The sequence below is a fragment of the Acinonyx jubatus genome, chromosome A2 (genome assembly GCF_027475565.1).
Source record: "Acinonyx jubatus isolate Ajub_Pintada_27869175 chromosome A2, VMU_Ajub_asm_v1.0, whole genome shotgun sequence".
Lineage (NCBI taxonomy): Eukaryota > Metazoa > Chordata > Mammalia > Carnivora > Felidae > Acinonyx > Acinonyx jubatus.
Genome location: NC_069383.1, coordinates 162,466,053 through 162,482,986, shown reverse-complemented (window position 1 = coordinate 162,482,986; position 16,934 = coordinate 162,466,053). Strand labels below are relative to the sequence as shown.

The window sequence follows — 16,934 nt, the reverse complement described above, 5'->3', positions numbered from 1 at the left end:
TCTTGGGCCAGGGGCCAGGGACAAAGGACGGCACTGAAACCGACCCGCGAACACCCAACTCGGCTCCGCCTCCGAGAGCCCGGCGCGAGGAGGCGTGGGAAGTCGGGGGGCGCGCCAGCCTGAGGGCACGTTCTGACCCGGGATCTGACTGGCTGGCACAGGACCAAACTCTACAACTGAATGGATACGTGAGGCCCGGGGGCTCCTGTGATTGGCCGGGGGCTACGCGTTTGGCGGAAGCAGCGGTTTAACATTGATTGGCTGGAGGGAATCCCACGACTGCTGCCTATTGGTTGAAGTTTAAATGACCCTCCTATAATTGGTTGTTGGGCTCCGCTTGGGCCCAACCGTGGAATCGGCCCAGGGGAATGGGAGTTAACCCTTTAGAGACTGACGTCCGGCTCAGGCGCTTTATTTATTTTTATTATTACTTAAAATTTTTTATTTTTAAAGTAGTCTCTACACCCAACATGGAACTCGAACTTACAGCCCCGAGATCAACAGGCGCCTGCTTTACGGACTGAGCCAGCCGGGCGCTCCGCCTTGGGCGCTTTAGACCTTCCCCATTCGGCCTGCAGCCCCAGGGCGCTGTGGCTCGTTCTCCGGGGGTTTCTCCCCTGGTCTCCACAGCTGAGACTTCTGGTCCCTCAAGTGTCCCACCCCGCCCGGTCCTAGTGAACTGAATCCCCCGCGCCCCCCAGCTCCGGGTCTAAATCCAATAACAGGCCGCCCCAGTGGAGCCACTAGTTCCCCGAAAGCGAAAGGCCCGGGGCCTCAGTTTCCCCGCTTGGTAGGTTGCCACGCGCCTCCCACGGAAGGTGGCCTCGAGCCTCCGTTTTCCCGATGGTCCCGGAGGGATGAGTCCCCGGCTCTGCCCGTGGACAGGCGCGAGGCCTCCGGGTCCCGGCTCGCGCGGACAGGCCGAGCCCCCCTCCCGCCCCCAGGCTGGGGCCCCTCCCCCTCGGGGCGGAGCCGTGTCACGTGCCGGGAAGAAAGAGCCAGCGGCGCGCAAGTCGCACGGGGCGCAGGGCGCGGGCCGCTTGGGGCGGAGCGGCCATGGCAGGTACGGCGGGCCCGGCTGGGGGTCCGGGGTGGGGGGCGGGGTGGAGTCGAGAGGCCCGGGCGGCTGGGGGCTCGCGGCCCCTTGCAGCTTGTCGCTGTCCGCAGCTCCGGAGCCGCTGTCCCCGGCGGGTGGCGCGGGCGAGGAGGCACCGGATGAGGACGAGGACGAGGCAGAGGCCGAGGACCCCGAGAGGCCGGCTGGAGCTGGCGGCGCGCGCAGCGGAGGCGGCGGGGGCGGGGGCGGCGGCGGCGGCGGCGGGGCCGGAGCCGGGGCGGGCCCGGGGGGCTGCGGCGGGCCCGGGGGCGCGCTCACCCGGCGCGCGGTCACGCTGCGGGTGCTCCTCAAAGATGCGCTACTGGAGCCCGGCGCCGGGGTGCTGTCCATCTACTACTTGGTGAGCGTCCCCTACCCCCCATCCCGTCCCGGCTGGGGCAGGAAGGGGAAACTGAGGCCCAGAGCTCTCCTCCCACCGGCCAAGCCCAGGTGTGGGGAGGGGAAATTGAAACAAGCATCCAGACCCAGCACGAACCCTTCTGGGCTGCAGGGCATCGTTTACCAAACAGCCCATTCCACAGAGGAGAAACCGAGGCTCGGAGAGGACACCACCTCTTTCCTGGCTGTGTGACCTTACTCAGCCTCTCCATATCCTGGTTTCCTCATCTATAAAATGGGTTTTTATTTTTCCTGTCGCGGGGTTGTAGGAGGGTCAAAGGAATACAGCGCCCAGCAGGCAGCCTGCTACACTATGCTTTACACGTTTGCTGCTGTTTCCTTGGGCCTTGTGAGTGGGGGCGGTTCATGAATGGAGCACTTGCCGTGTGCCAGGCTGTGTGCTGTGTGTTAGGGACCAAGCAGGCCCTGTCCCTGCCCTTTGGGGGCTCACGGTCCAGTGAGCGGGTGGGCAGACACAGAGCTGGGCAGTTTCAATCCAGGCTGATGAGGACTGACTGTGGACATACAGGGACCGGGAGGCATGTAAGCTGGTCAGCTTCCTGGGAGGGATGCTGTGGGCAGAGGTGGGTGCCAAGCTCCGGGGAGCAGGGCGGGGGGGAGTCAGGGAGGGCTTCCTGGAGGTGGCTTGGTGGGTACCAGGGCCTGGGTGCAGCCAGGCTGCTGTTACTGCAGGGGAAGAAGTTCATGGGAGACCTACAGCCCGACGGGAGGATCGTGTGGCAGGAAACGGGACAGGTGTTCAACTCACCCAGCGCCTGGGCCACCCACTGCAAGAAGCTGGTGAACCCGGCCAAGAAGTCCGGCTGTGGCTGGGCCTCTGTCAAGTACAAGGGCCAGAAACTGGACAAATACAAGGCGGCCTGGCTCCGGCGACACCAGCTGCACATTCCCACGGCTGCTGCCGATGAGGTGCGTCCCTCAGCCTCTTGAAGCGCTGTTGGATAAGGAGTACCCAGAGTGAGCACATTGGAGCTGGGGCCCTGTGGGATGACCAGGAGTTTGTCAGAGCGAGGCGAAGGGAGGAGTTTTCAGAGGGAGCCAAAGACCGCAGAGCCGCGGAGGGAGGAAGCCACACAGCGCTTGGGGAACCATGATCAGTGGATACAGCCTGAGGCTCACGTGTCTTAAGCAGCTGAGGGGACTGGAGACAGTGGCAGGGACCAGATCGGGGAGAGTTTCTAATGCTATGATAGTAATAACATCTTTGAATATTCACCAGCTGGTGAGCTTGGCCTAGGGTCGTCTCTGGGTGCTAATTCTCCTTCGTATGTAAATGAAGATGCTAACAGTATCCGTATGTATCGTATATGTATATCTTGCTGGCAGATCGGAAATCTGCAGGGCCGATGTCAGGCTGGAAACAGGCGGGGAGGACTTGGGCTTTTTCCCTGACGTGGGTGGGAGCCCAGGAAGGCAGAGAGGATGGGCAGACCTGACTCAGGTGCCCACACGCGCCCCCTGGTGGCCGCCGTCTGGCACAAAGACTGGGGGGTGGCCCGGGTGAAAGTTGGGGACCAGGATGTAGGTGACAGAACCTGGTCCGGGCAGGAGATGATGGGGTGGACCGGGCGGACAATTGATGGATCAAGAAGCGGGCAAGTTTTGGCTGATTTTGAAAGTGGATTTCACTGGATTTGCGGTTGCATCAGATAGATGTTGGTGTTAAGAGATGTTTTGTTCCGAGCAAGTGGATGGATGAGGCTGCCATGGGGATTGGGGAGGATTGGGGGACAGTCAGGTGCGGCGTGGTTATAGAGCTGAGTGGAGGTGCCTGGGAGCACCCCCCGCCCCCCCGCCCCGCCGAGACTTCCAGGATCAGCCGGACGCTGAGTCTGGAGCTCAGGGGAGGCTTGGGCTGGAGATAGGACTGTGGGGGTGGTCAGGCCAGAGACAGGGTTCCAGCCCCAAGAGTGGAGGAGACTGCCCCGGAGGGGAGCAGGTAGGGAGACAAGAAACCCGAGGACCCAGCCTGCACACCGGGGAGGGGTGGGAGACGGAGGGGACTGGAGAGATGGGAGGGAAGCTGGGTCCCTGGGGCGCTCCCAGAAGAAGGAGCCAGGGCCAGCCAGACCCTGCGGCGAGGAGGAAGAGTACAGAGACCATGTGCCTGTTGGGTTTTGGACACTGAGAGGTCACCCCAGCAGGGGCAGTTGAGGGCAGATCAGGAGAGATTATTGAGAGAATCTGGTAAAATAATCCCTATAAGCACTTGCTTGCTCAGTGAATGTATCGACAGGAGGTGTGCTAATTGCCTTGCAGGCATTATTTAATTTCACCCTGATGCTGTCCCTATGCGCTGGAGGTCATTAGCCCCTTTTTACAGATGAGGAGAACAGAGCTCAGAGAGGTTAGGGCGCTTGCTAGAAGCTGCACAGCTTGTAAAAGCAGAGGAGAGGTTTGAAACTCCGCCCGGCAGCTGCTGGAAGGTGCTCACATCGGAGCGGCACCAGGACCTCAGGCCGCCTGTGCTCACTCGCTCCCTCTAGTGGGCCCCTGGGGCAATGGCAGGACCCTAAGGCCAGCTGAAGGTCTGAGTGGAACTTGGTGAGGAGGGTGGGTGGCACCCAGCTGAGGGTCCTGCCGCCCGCCCCCCCCCCCCCCCCAGAGCCCGGCCAGTGAAGGGGAGGAGGAGGAGCTGTTGATGGAGGAAGAAGAGGAGGAGGTTCTGGCAGGGGTCTCCACTGAGGACAAGAGTCGGAGACTACCTGCCAAGGGACCCTTGGAGCCTGCGCACCCAGGTGAGAGGCTTAGAGGAGGGCAGGAGGCGGGCAGAACTCGGGTGAGGAGGTGGCTGGGGGGGGGGGGGCAGATCTTGCGTTTTTCTCAGCACTCCCAACATGCCTGGCAGACTTCTAGTTCTACTGCCTAATTTCTTTCTCGTGGCCTGACTTCTTTTTTTTTTTTTTTTTTAATGTTTATTTATTTAAAGAGAGAGAGAGAGAGAGAGAGATCGTGAGCAGGGGAGGGGTGGGGGGGAACAATCCCAAGCAGGCTCTGTGCAGTCAGTGCAGAGCCTGAGTCAGGGCTCAACCCACAAACACTGAGATCATGACCTGAGCCGCAATCAAGAGTCTGGTGCTCAACGGTCTGAGCCCCCCAGTGCCCCCCACCCCCCCCTGCCTGGCTTCTTAAGCTCTAATCTGGATTTCTTGGTCCCATGGCCCGATTTCTTCACTATGCTGCCTGATTTCCACGCTCCCCTATAGGATTTTGCTGCCTCAGTGCCTGGTTCCTTTGGCCCCCTGCCTGGTTTCCTGGGGTCCTTCCCTGATTTCCTAAGCCCTTCCTCTGGTATTTTAATCTCCTTTTTTCCAGTTTGTTAACCTGCCACCTGATCTCTCCGTTCTGGGGCCTGATTTTTAAAGCTGCCTCTGGAGGTTTTTTCTTGGGCCGCCTTGTCCTTGTTTTCCACTTCTGGGCTGGGAGGGATTGAGGCTGCCTTTTCCCCCCTCGCCCGCCCCACAGAGGCCGTGCCCGCCGGGAAGCGGGTGGAAAACAAGATCCGGGTGCCTGTGCGGTATTGCATGCTGGGCAGTCGAGACTCTGCCAGGTCAGACACACCCTGTGCCTGCCACACCCCCGCCCCCAGGTTTCACTAGCTCTTGCGGGTGTGTGTGTGGGGGGGGGGGGGACACAAGGCCTCACCCCCTCAGCGCTGGCTCTGGGGGCCGGGGGAGCTAGCTCGGGGCTGAGTTCCTGAAGCTGCGGGACCCTCTGGCTCCTACAGGAACCCCCACACCCTGGTGGAGGTAACATCCTTCGCTGCCATCAACAAGTTCCAGCCGTTCAACGTGGCCATCTCCAGCAACGTGCTGTTCCTGCTGGTGTGTGCCCAGCCGTCACCTCGTCCCTTGAGGGCCAAGGGCCAGACCTGGGCAGGTGGCTGGGGCACCTGGAAGGGGTCCCTGGGAGGTTGGCTCTTAGGAGGGCAGGGACCTTTTCTGTTTTGTTCACTGCTGCTAAACAGTAGGCACTCGATCAGTGAACCAAGGAGGAGGCCGATGGGGTGGTCCCGGCACACTGCAAGGGCTCTGGCCCCGAGGAGAGGCGCTTGGGGCTGGGCCGCAGCCTGAGCCGCCCTTCTGGTGTCCGTCCCCTCCCCAGGACTTCCACAGCCACCTGACTCGAAGCGAGGTCGTGGGGTACCTGGGGGGCCGCTGGGACATCAACAGCCAGAGTGGGTATTTGGGGCCAGGTGGGCAGGGGGGTGTCTGGGGCTGGGGTTGATGTCTACACCTTCTCTTCGCCTCTGCACAGTGCTCACGGTGCTGAGAGCCTTCCCCTGCCGGAGCCGGCTGGGGGACGCGGATATGGCGGCCACCATGGAAGAGGAGGTGAGGGGGTGCGGGGGGTCAGGGCGTTGTAGGGAGGGCTCGTGTGGACACAGCTGTCCCGGTGGCTAGTAGCGCAAAAACGAGTGTGCGGAAGAGTATGTGTGAGCGCCCGCCCCGTGGCTGTGATCCTGTCCGTGGTCCTGCTTCCTCTGCGCAGGTGGCCCCGCCCTCTTTACCCCGAGCCTCGGTTTCCAGGCCGTGCCTGGCACGTAGTAAGAGCCCAGTGAATATTAGCTGCCATTCTCAATAGCGGTGTCATAGTGGTGCTTTGTGTGTGCCTGGCGCTGTGCAACGTGCACCACACCCACCTTCTGGCACCGGCAGTGACCCATGGGGACAGGCGACTGCCGCACGTCTCTCGGCCTCTTTCTTGCTCCTTACGCCAGCACTTGCCTCTGCTTGCTGAAGGCATCCAGAAATGCCTGCTCCTGCCCAAGTGCACACACACATCCTCCTATCTGTTTAACTGTTTGAGTGCCCGCTGCGAGCCAGGAATTGGCGAGGCGGCCTGCCTAAAATAAACGTTTGCCTTTGCTTTGTGACGGGTGCATCTTTTTATGTATTTGTTGACTGTTCCCCCTCCCCTGGCCTCCTGGAGGGTGGGGGCGGGCTCTGTCTTGGTGCTGCTGTGTCCCCAGGCCAGGCACACGGCAGGCACATATTAAGTGCTGACCTCGAATGGGGATGGGATGCGGCAGGCGCGCTGGCGGCTGGGAGGGGTGAGCGCGCACGAGGGCTGGGGGAGCCCCCGGCTCTACCGCAGCCTCGCCTGTGCCCCCAGATCTACCAGAGCCTGCTCCTGCGGGGCCTGTCCCTGGTGGGCTGGTACCACAGCCACCCGCACAGCCCCGCGCTCCCGTCGCTGCAGGACATCGACTCGCAGATGGACTACCAGCTGCGGCTGCAGGGCTCCAGCAACGGCTTCCAGCCCTGCCTCGCCCTGCTCTGCGGTAAGGCCTGGGGCGCGCGGGTGCGCATGCGTGCGTCCGGCGCGTGCGTCCGTGTGCGCGCGCGCGCGTGGCGCTTCGGGGCCACCGACCCCTCCAGGCCGTCGCCACTCTCGCTGTCCTCCCGCAGCCCCTTACTACTCTGGCAACCCGGGCCCCGAGTCTAAGATCTCCCCCTTCTGGGTGATGCCGCCCCCCGAGGTAGGCGGGGCTGTGGGGGGAGGGCAGGGTCGCGGCGCTGCGGGCCAGGAGGGGCCTGTCGATGGTCCGTGGCCAGGACTCTGGTTCTGGGCTCATTTAGGGGAGTGGGGACCCCCGTTTCCCCCCGTGAAATGGGACCATAACCGTCGCGCTGTCCCGGGCTCCCGAGAGGGCCTGGATGTTGAAAAGGCGCGGGCATCACGTGGAGCCCTTGATACTAACACGACCTCCCTCCCCAACTCTGCCGAGTGCCATTCCCCACATCTGTCCCGGGGTCAGAAATCGGGCTTGGGAAGCCATTCCCGGGTGCGTGGCTCGCTTGGCGGCCTCTCTTGCTGGGGGCAGGGCCACGCCGCCTCCGGAGTCGCACCGCAGCCTTCCGTGGAGGACCCACGTGGCTCTGAACCTGGTCGCAGTGTGATTCTCTGACTGCTGGCCCGGGACGCATCCCCTCGTGGGATCCGAGGCTGGGCGTGACTGGCTCGTGTCCCTGCCAGCAAAGGCCCAGTGACTACGGCATCCCCATGGACGTGGAGATGGCCTACGTCCAGGACAACTTCCTGACTAATGACATCCTTCATGAGATGGTGAGCTCACTCCCGGGTGGGGCGCACAGGGCCCCTGAGAGGGGCGGGTGGGGCTGAAGGACCCCGCTGGTCGGTGGCGAGACTGCAGGACTCAGGGTGGCTGAATGCGCCACGTCGGGGCATAGGCCAGACTCCTCGTCCGGGGCTGAAAATCACCTGTGGCTTTAGGCTCAAGTCCCCTGATCCTTGCCCACCTGCTCCCCCCACCTGGCCTTGCTGTTCTGGAAGTTACCGGAGGTGCCCCCGCCTCGGGCCTCTGCACCTGCACTGATTCTCCAAATGGAGGCACGTGAGGGGACTTGAGGTGGTCCCCCAGCTGTTTAGTGTCGATGTTCCAAGTGGCGTTTGAAAAAAGCTAGTGGGTCACACCTGTGGAATCCCGGATACTGTTGTTTGGATGAGGCTGCGCGAGGGGTCCGTGTCAGGCTTGTGCGACACTCGGAGCCCCTCCCTCTCACACACTCCGTGTGCCTCCCTCTGCCTGGGGCTACTTTGGTGCCCCTCCAGGGGCCTCCTGCTGAGCTCCCTGGTGGCACTCCTCAGTGGGTGGTCTCCCTTGGGGTCCTGGGCGCCTACGTGCCATATGGGACTGAAGCCCCACAGGCTGCCCACTGCTGTATCCCCGGCACCTGGCACGGGTGGGAGGGCAGGAGCGAGGAGTCCCATCGGCCCCCTGTCCCCCAGATGCTGCTGGTGGAATTCTACAAGGGCGCCCCTGACCTCGTGAGGTTCCAGGAGCCCTGGAGCCAGGAGCACACGTACCTCGACAAGCTGAAGGTAAGACTCATGTCCCCTGTCTCGTGCAGACTCCGTAGGAAGACAATGTGGGGGGAGCCCGTGAGAATCTATCCGCGGGCAGCCTGAGAAACCGTGTCCTGAGTTCCGTGTTATTTCAGCTGGGTGTCAACGCTGCCAACAGCCTTGTTGGGTCACAGCTGGGTGGTGACGGTGACGGGGAGAGCTATTCAAGAGCAGCTAGAAAGGGGAGAACCCACAGACCCTGGGCCGTGGGGATGGAGAAGCCACACTGGGCCCTATGTCATGGCGTGGGCGCCCACCCGAGCGCACAAGGGGCCGGGGTCCGATTCAGAGCCTCAAGCGCCGGCAGAGCTGAGGCGAGCAGAGGTCTCTCCAGCTCGCCGGCCCTGCAGCCAGTGGGACGCTGCGGGGCTCGGCGGCCTCGGGGGTGTCTGACTGGCTTCCTGCCTTGTAGAGAAATGCAGTTTTGCACGTTTGCTTGTTTTGCTCAAGCTTCAAGAGTGACCAGAGCTTCCGGCTACCACGGGTCACTTCCACCCCGTTGCTGGGCTGGTGGGGCGGGGGGCAGCCCCCGGCGCAGAGGGTGTGAGAGCCTAGGCAGGAGGCAGCTAGGAAGAATGTAGGATTTGGAGTGTGCAGGTAGTCCTCTCCCCGAACCCAGAACATTCCGCGTGAGCAGGCCTCCTCATTTAAACATAAGACTTTGTCTTGGGGACGCTACCGTGTGAGTCGGTTAGGAGAGCCTCTGCCCGGATGGAGGGGAGCCGGTGAGGCCAGGACCACCGGGCACAGCCCTGAGGCACCAGCCCTGCTCCTTTCAGATCTCCCTGGCCAGCAGGACACCCAAGGACCAGGGCCTGTGCCACGTGCTGGAGCAGGTTTACAGCCTTCTTAAACAAGGGAGCTGAGGCCCCGCCTGCCATGGCCTGGGGGGGCCTCTTGGTCAGACACTGATTCCCCCCCCCCCCCCGTGGTTTGGGCTGAGGGGGACTGGGACCAGGGGGGGGTTCTCTTGGGGGCTGTGCCGCTCTGTTCCTGTGCAACTTAGCCGTGCGGTGGTTGGGGCACGGATAATAAAAGACAGAAGCAAATAGCCTGGGTGTGTGTCTCACCCTGGGGGGAGGGGGAGCGCCCTGCACTCGTCCCTGGGCACATAGGCTGCCGTCTGGGCAGCGGTACAGGAGGGGACGCTCCGAGCGCCCATGTTGCGGGCTTCCTGGGGCTGCAGGGACATCTGGAGGACGTGATGCCTGTGCTGGTGGCTGGGCAAATGACTTTTCCCCCGGCTCCCCTGGACACTCACAGAGAGCCAGGGAGGAAGACCCACCCTGCACCACACCAAGCAAGAGGCTGTAGAAAGAGACATTTAATACTTAAAAAAAAAAAAAAAATCAGGATTACATTTCGATCTGCCGATTGTGGCCCAGGTTCCACTGCTCATGTCTGCTGGGAGGTCTGTGCTTCCCCCATGTAATGGCAATGAGGGGGCCTCAGAGCCAGGTGTCCCTGGGGCCTTTGCAAGGTCATCAGAGGAGGGGAATGTGATCCAGTCCCGAGGTCCCCTAGTTGTGCCAATTTTTGGGTTAGGCAAGAGAGGAAGTAGCTGCGGGGCTCGGCTCTGTTGGTCAGGGCGGCTGCCTGCCTTGGTCTGTCTGTAGGAAGATGGCTGGGGCCGCTGTCAGCGGTGGGGACAGTGGCTGGCTTGGGATTGGGGAGGCGCCTGTGACCCTCCTCAGGGTGGTCCCAGGGGTCTGGGACCACCTGCAGGACAGAGGCCACAAGACTCCTGTGGTCCCGTCTGTGGTGCACACGTGTGCCGTGGGCACGGCTGGTGGTGGCAGTTTGTGCCAGAGGACTGTCCGGTGTGCTTATCTGGGGCGGGGCACCCTACACTTGGGAGGCGAGGAGGGGGTGCGGGGCAGGGTGGAGGGCACTGGAGGAGGGAGACGACGGCACCTCAGAGGCTGCTCAGAGAGGGCCGGCCTTAGGGGAACCCTGAGAACCCCAGGCTCATCTCTCCCCAGGGAGGTGGCATCCACGGGTGTGCCAGGGCCTGGGGAGCCCTGGAGTTGGGGCTGGGAAGGAGTGTTGTGGGTGAATTGAAAAGCAGGGTGGTGAGTGTCAGCCAGGGGTCCTGCTCAGAACCCCCATCTCCTCCTGTTCAGGGCAGGTCTCCTGGGGGGGGGGGGGGAGGGGTGTGTGTGTGTGTGTGCACGCGCGTGTGAGAGTGAGGGGGCCCACCTGGAGTTACCCGCTCCTGGAGGCGTGGGAGGAAGTTAGTGTTTCTAAGAGCACCTTAGTGTTCGCCCCCTCGGGGCGCGGGGTCGGGGAGCGAAAATACTGCCCGGCCCCCAGACTGCCACCTGGAGCGGGGACCGCGGGGTGGGGGCGGGGGGGCCCTCGTGGAAGCTGGCCCCTCCCCGACATCCAGCCCTGCTGCCCCAGCGAGGCCCGCCTTCCCCCATGGGGAGCGCCTGCAGGCGCCACCCCGGCTGCAGAAGGCCGACGTGGACGGGGCCGACGCGGTCACTGAGGCAGGGGCACCAGCACCTCCACGTAGCTGAGGGGGAAGAAGCCCGACTGGCCGTGGAGCATGCCCTCGTACCAGTTCTCGTCGATCTGGTTGGTCAGCGTGATGACGTCACCCTCGTGGAAGCCCAGCTCCCCAGCGTTCTCGGGCTCGAAGTCGTACAGAGCCTTGCAGCTCGGCTGGTCCAGTGGGGCTGGGGGTGGGGGCTTGGCTCAGACCGCTGGCTCCTCCCCCCGCCCCCCCCCCACCCCCCGGGCTCCTGTCCCCCGAAGGGCAGCTGCTCCTTCCTCCTGCCCGCCCAGCTTTGTCAGGAAGAACCAGGGGCGAGGGATGGGAATGGGCTCCACGAGTGGTCACCAAAACGCTCCTGGGAAGAGCTAGGGCTGCCCGGGGGCATCGGGGTGACAGAATGACCGTGCCACTCAGAGGGCCCGGAGCCTGCTGGACACTCACGCCGATGGGGGGGCGTGCCGCCTGGCCCCGGCGCCGAGCCCCCCCCCCCCCCCCCAGCCTGAGACGGGCCGAGAGGACTGGCAGCAGGGGTGTCCACTCCTACCGGAGGAGGGAGGCCCTCCTGAAACGGACCAGCAGGCGGGGAGCATGTAAGGGCGGGGCGCGCCTGCGGGACACTCACGCATGCTCCTGCTGGGGGTCCGGATGGGCTTCTCAGAAGATCGGAAGGAAGACGAAGCTGCTCACACACAAAGCACAGAGGGGGTTGAAGACCCTGGGCGGGGCCTGGCTCTGCGGTTTGGGGGGGGCAGCCGGCTGGGGGGCGGCCCCCTCCCCGCTCCTTACCTGTGATCTTGGGGGCCGTGGCACAGGGGAAGCCCCCGTTGGACTGCTCGGGCTCCCCAAGGTCGAAGGGCTCCCGGGGCTTGGGCTTGTACTCCCGCTTGGGGCGAGAGGACGCTTCCCGCATCCTGCGTGCAGGGAGGAGGGGGGGGGAGTGGCCGGCGGCCGAATCCCGTGTACGCCACGATGAAGGGATGCCTCCGCCTCCCGCCTTTTGTACTGCTGCCCCCCGGGGCCAGGCCTGGGCGCAGAGGCCCGATGGGTCTAACCACAAGGCCCCCCTGTCGGTCAGCCACCCCCCCGGCCCCGGCCCTTCTCAGAGGCTGCCGGCTGGCCAGGTCCTGCCAGACCTGAAGTCCCTTAGCATGCCCACCTTGCCTGGGAACATGGCTGCACCAGGCTCCCCTTGTCAGGCACTGGACTATGGACTCTCAGGAGACAGGAGCCCTGCCTGCCCCCCCCCCCCCACCCCCCCCCGAGGCCACTCCAGCCCTCCCCTCTGACAAGCGGGACAAGCCCATCAGGTCTTTCTCCTGGAACCTCCACCCTGAGTGCAGCCTCCTAGAAGCTGGTGGCGGTGTCCCGGGTGCCCTGAGAGACCGGCCCAAAGCAGGACGGGGCTCACCTTCGCTTGAGCTTGTCGGCCAGCTCGTCCAGGATCTGCACGGCCTGCCGGTGGTAGTCCAGCTGGGCATCCACCAGCGCAGAGAGCTGGCTCACCTGCTCGATCTGCAAGCGACCGGCTGCTGAAGGGGAGGCTCTCCCTGTGACCCCTCCCCCCAAGGCCCCCTCTAAAGGGAGCCTCTCCAGAACGCTCCTGGCACAGGGGCCCGGCCCTCTCCCCATCTGCCTGACCCTACTGCTGCCCGTGGAGATGCCCAGAAAGCTTTAGGGGGCTTGAAGGGGAGGGTGGCTGCCCCCTTAGGTCCCGGAGGCTCCACCTGGGCGCTGAACCCGCTGCGGGCGGGGCACACGTGACCCCGCCCACCGGCCCCGCCTTCCGGGCTCCCCCGCACTGGGGCCCAGACGTACATCCGTCTCCAGGAGGTTGTGCATGCTGGTCTCCGCCACCTCCTTGGACTCTTCAAACTTCTCCAGGGCCTGGCGCAGCTCCTCATCGGGGATCCTGCCCTGCCGCTTCTTCTTGTAGTCGAAGTCCAGGCGGCGGCCCTCCAGCTTCTTCAGGTGGTGCTGGGGTGGGGGGTTGTGTGTGTGAACTGGGGAGCCACACTGGGCAGGGCGCGGCGGGGGTGGGGGGGAGGAGGGACGCGGGCAGCACCTGGATCTCCTTCAGGTCTTTGTCGCACAGATTCTGCAAGGGGTCGATGAAATTCTGCTTGACTTCTATGTCCAGGGAATCTTTCACCTCCGCCAGGCGCTTCATGGACTCCCCTGCATCCAGCAGGGCGTCACCTGCGGCAGAACCCGGAATGGGGAAGAAACTGTCACAGGAGGCCGCGGCCTAGGGGCCCAAGACACCCCAACTTCTAAACTGTCCTCCCGCCCCGGGGCCCAGATGCCAGAATTCAGGACCCAACAAGGGACCCTAGGGTCTGATCCTGAGCCCCAGCAGCCGGGAGCTGGCGAGGACGGGTGTCAAACAAGCCCCCACTGCAAGGACCGGCTTCCCCAGAATCAGCTGCGGCTGGAGGGCAGGCCTGCCAGTGGCTGTGGCCCTACAGCCAACACTCCGATCCTCGCTCGTCCCCACGGAAAACTCTGCAGCGGCAGGGAAGTGGCCTCCCGCCATCCGGTGCCAGGCGCCCCGGCCTCCCGCAGCCCTCACCGAAGTTGGACTCGCCGCCCAGCTCCTTGCCGTGGCGGATCATGCACTCGCCCAGCAGGCCCTCTGACTGCGGGTAGCCAGGGTTCTTCACCTGCCCGCGGATCTTGGACACCGTGTTGAGCATCGTCAGCTTGGCCCGTGAGGCTGGAACAGAACAGGCTGGGTAGGCACGCGGCCAGTCTCGCTCACGAAGCCTGGAGGCCTGCACTTGACTGGCCACCGGCTGCTCCTCTCTGGGTTCCTCCTCTCCCCAGCACCCTTCTTTCTAAAGCACTGCCCTGGCCCAAGGGACCTCGGTTCCTATGCCTGCTGAGAGCCAGGCTCTGCGAAGAAGCTCCTGCACAGACCTCCCCTTCTCTGCTCACCTCAGCCACAAAGGAGCCCTGGCGGGAGGCAGGAGGTGACCAGCTCCTCTGGGCCCCCCCCGGCCTCCTCGTCCTGCGGCCCAGCTGTCATCAAGAAGCTACCTTCCCTGGCCCGGGAGTAGCACCTCAGAGAAGGCGTGGGGGGCAGGCACAGGTGCGCACAGGTGCCCCAGACACAGCCCTCCGCTGGGGTGGGGGGAAGGGAGCCACGCACTTCCCTCCGCCTGCTCCAGGCTGTCCGTGGCACAGGCCTTGAATGGACGTGCCTGGTGTCGCTGCGCGCGTCCCACACCCATCACCTCCTGCTATGGGAACCGGCACTTGGATTGCCCTCAGGGAAAGGCCCCTGTCTCCCTCTCGGACTAGGGAACCCCACCTCATGCTCCAAGGGTGGGCAGGTGGCTGGGGCCTGGCGAATGGGTGGGCAACCGATTCCAACTGGTCTAGTGAGCTGGTTATGTGGAAAAGACGCTCTTTTCTGCTGGGACTGTCAGCCGTAAGGGTGATTTAAGGCTAGGACCGCCACGCAGAATGAGAGCTGCCGGATGAAGTGGACAGAAGTGCAGGACTGAGGACATCCCTTGGACCCTTGGGATCCAGCCACACACACAACATGCCCACCCTGGGCATTTCAGTTCCCTGAGCTCGTACGTTCCTCCTTCGTGCTCCGGTAATGGGAAAATTGCAGACTAGCTGGCTGGTACCCCTACCTGGGTTGGGCTGCAGGTACTCAATGGTTCTGGCCAGCACTTCTGTCACAGCCTTGCTGGTAACGTCCACCTTCTGTGAAGAGAGGCAGCGTGTGGGGGTTTTATAACCGTCACGCACCGGAGGCCAAACCTGGAGCCCCTGGACAGCCCTCGCCCCGCTCCCTAGCCCCACCTGCCTCAGAGCCCACACAAGGGCCGCCCGCCGCTCAGAGGGCTGCTGGCCTCCCTGCCTACTGTGGTTTGCTACGCGGGTCCCCCGTGGCTGGGGGATCTGTCCATCCAGGAGCCCCACCCGCAGCCCAGATGTGGCGCTGTGGCCATGGGCACTTGGCAAACAGTGCTGAGCACCAGGCAGGGCGCACCCCCTCCCCTGGTACCTTCTCCATCTCCTTGAAGTCCTCATCGAGCTTGGTCCCTTCGGCGCCTCCGACCTTCTCACTGACCAGCTGGGGGACAGAAGGAGGGAAAACAGTGTGAGCCTCAGAGGAGGGAGAGGCCCAAGGATGCTTTCCAGCCACGTCCACCACCAGTGGGAGCGGATTGAGGGGTCAGCACATCCACGATGGCTCCCCAGGATGCCGAACATGGCAGCTGATGGGAAGATGGGTGGCCGAGCAAGGCCCCGACTCCAAACCCACACCTTCAAACCCAGGGCTTTGCGGGGTCGGCGGGAGGGGGAGGGGGGCACCTTCTGCTAGAAGGCAGAAGCCTTCCCTGGCCATGCCTACTCGAGTGCCCCCCACCCCCAGAGACCTGCCTGGGGCCAGCCAACAGCTGAGTGATGTCCCCTCATGGGGCTGAAGTGCTCACACGCAGCCAGTGATGCCATGGTTCAGCTCTAGGCATGGGGAAGAGGTTCACCAAAGCCTCTTTACTCAGGGAATCACACACCTCCCTCTTCCCACTTTCCTTGCATTTCTGGGAAGGAATCTCGGGAACTCTGGGCCTGACACTTCCCCGATACGGATTCTCCCTGAGCGCCTCTGGGAAACCAACAGGTCTGCAGGGAGGAGGTCCTGTGGTTGAACGGATGTGGGAACTGCCTCGTCTCTTTGTGGCCTCTGCCCCCCAAACAGCGTCAAGAGGAGACAGGGCTGAGTGCCCCAGTGGGTCAGGGGCTTTCTACTAGGCTGAGCCTGGGAGTCCAGGAAGGGCCTGGGGTGCAGGTGAGGCCACTGCGGGGGGCGGGGAGGGGGGGGCAGGAAGGAAGCGGGCTGGTGCAGGGCCTGCCCCATGACTGCTGCCACCTGGAGCGGCTTGGGCCTTACGCCATCCTCCCAGGGACCTCGTAGGAGGGGCAGGGGCCACCCTCCTGCTTCCGCTAGCCACTCTGTAAGGAAAGACCCTGGTGTCTCCCTGGGCGTTGATGGGGTGTTCCATTTTATTTCATGGGACGGTTTCAGTTCTTTTGATGATGATAAAACAGGACATTCTCAAATTCAGTGGTTGCCAGAGAGGGAAATGAGTTCACTGCCTGACGTGAGACCAGACTCTTCTGGTGAACTGGGAGGGAGCTGGAGCAACAGTGCTCAAAACCACACCTTCCGGGCCCCGGGTGCAGGAGGACAGGGACACGGGCACAGGGCCAACAGGGACAGGTCTCCGGGGCAGGAGCCACATCCTTCCCCCCAGGGGAGGGGCGCGGGACGACCCTGCAGTCTTCCAGGGGCAGGGGGTGGGGGTGCCTTCCTTGGGAGCCCCCAGCTCCTCAGCACCACGTGTAGGGATGGGTTTTCCAGGCCATCCTTGCACCTGGGCACACAGAAGGCCATGCTGGAGGCACCCGGGCCCCTCCTAGCCTCCCTTCACCCTGCCTGGGAGCTCGGGGCTCAAGTCCCTCAGGTAGCAGGTGACTGTCCCCTACATCCTTTCCCTCCAGGGCTCGTGGTCTTGGAACCAGCTCAAACGGATGAAAGAATGACAAGAGGCCCAAAGGCAAAAGGGAAAACCAAAGGAGCCACACGGCAACGCAGCATCAGAATCCGCACCTCTGCGTGTGGGCTCGCTGGGCCGCAGGCCGCGTCCAGTGGACAGGCCCCGAGGGCTCCACAGGGAAAGCCGGAAGCCATGTCGGTAACGAGGAGGCACCCTTGGGTGTGAGGAACGGGGTTTTCTAGGAACCACAGGCCTCCTGTCACTGAGCACCCAGCCCCGGAAGCTCAGGGGCTGGGACGCTGTCTGGGTGGAGGGGGCTGGAGGGCCCCAAAGGGTCCGTCTGTGGGGAAGGCTGCAACCCCGACATTTCAGTGCTGCTCAGGAAAAGCAGACCCGACGAAAGCAGCAGACGCCATCACAGACAACACCTCCGCCTGTAAAGTCTGCGCCCCAGACGAAGAGGAGCTCACCTTCCGTGCTCCCTCGCTCGGTGCTCACTACAGCCTGTCCTCCTCCCATGCCTGGTGGG

The 16,934-nt window shown here is 63.6% G+C and overlaps 2 protein-coding genes across 8 annotated transcripts in view; one reads left to right on the top strand and one right to left on the bottom strand.

The window, feature by feature from the left end:
- The first annotated feature begins 932 nt into the window (after positions 1–932).
- Positions 933–9,437, top strand: MPND (MPN domain containing). 7 transcript variants are annotated; one of them, XM_053220084.1, is made up of 13 exons: positions 933–1,063; positions 1,168–1,457; positions 2,189–2,425; positions 4,122–4,254; positions 4,982–5,066; positions 5,244–5,340; positions 5,621–5,693; positions 5,774–5,850; positions 6,632–6,800; positions 6,928–6,998; positions 7,415–7,585; positions 8,270–8,362; positions 9,166–9,437. In XM_053220084.1, exons 1-13 carry the CDS (start codon positions 1,057–1,059, stop codon positions 9,250–9,252), a joined length of 1,590 nt encoding a protein of 529 aa, XP_053076059.1. In that variant the 5' UTR covers positions 933–1,056; the 3' UTR covers positions 9,253–9,437. The 7 variants fall into 7 exon arrangements, with proteins under 7 accessions (XP_053076059.1, XP_053076057.1, XP_053076062.1 ...); XM_053220082.1 differs by having other exon boundaries at positions 6,614–6,800; XM_053220087.1 differs by having other exon boundaries at positions 934–1,063; positions 7,496–7,585.
- Positions 9,438–10,740: 1,303 nt separating this feature from the next.
- SH3GL1 (SH3 domain containing GRB2 like 1, endophilin A2) overlaps positions 10,741–16,934 on the bottom strand; it is a 30,112-nt gene continuing 23,918 nt past the window's right edge. Inside the window, exons 2-10 of the mRNA XM_027049551.2 lie at positions 14,908–14,976; positions 14,531–14,603; positions 13,456–13,599; positions 12,949–13,082; positions 12,702–12,860; positions 12,295–12,398; positions 11,673–11,797; positions 11,509–11,565; positions 10,741–11,067 (exon numbers count right to left, since the gene is read on the bottom strand). Coding sequence (XP_026905352.2) covers positions 10,871–11,067; positions 11,509–11,565; positions 11,673–11,797; positions 12,295–12,398; positions 12,702–12,860; positions 12,949–13,082; positions 13,456–13,599; positions 14,531–14,603; positions 14,908–14,976 — 1,062 coding nt within the window. The 3' untranslated portion in view covers positions 10,741–10,870. The remainder of the gene's footprint in view (positions 11,068–11,508; positions 11,566–11,672; positions 11,798–12,294; positions 12,399–12,701; positions 12,861–12,948; positions 13,083–13,455; positions 13,600–14,530; positions 14,604–14,907; positions 14,977–16,934) is intronic.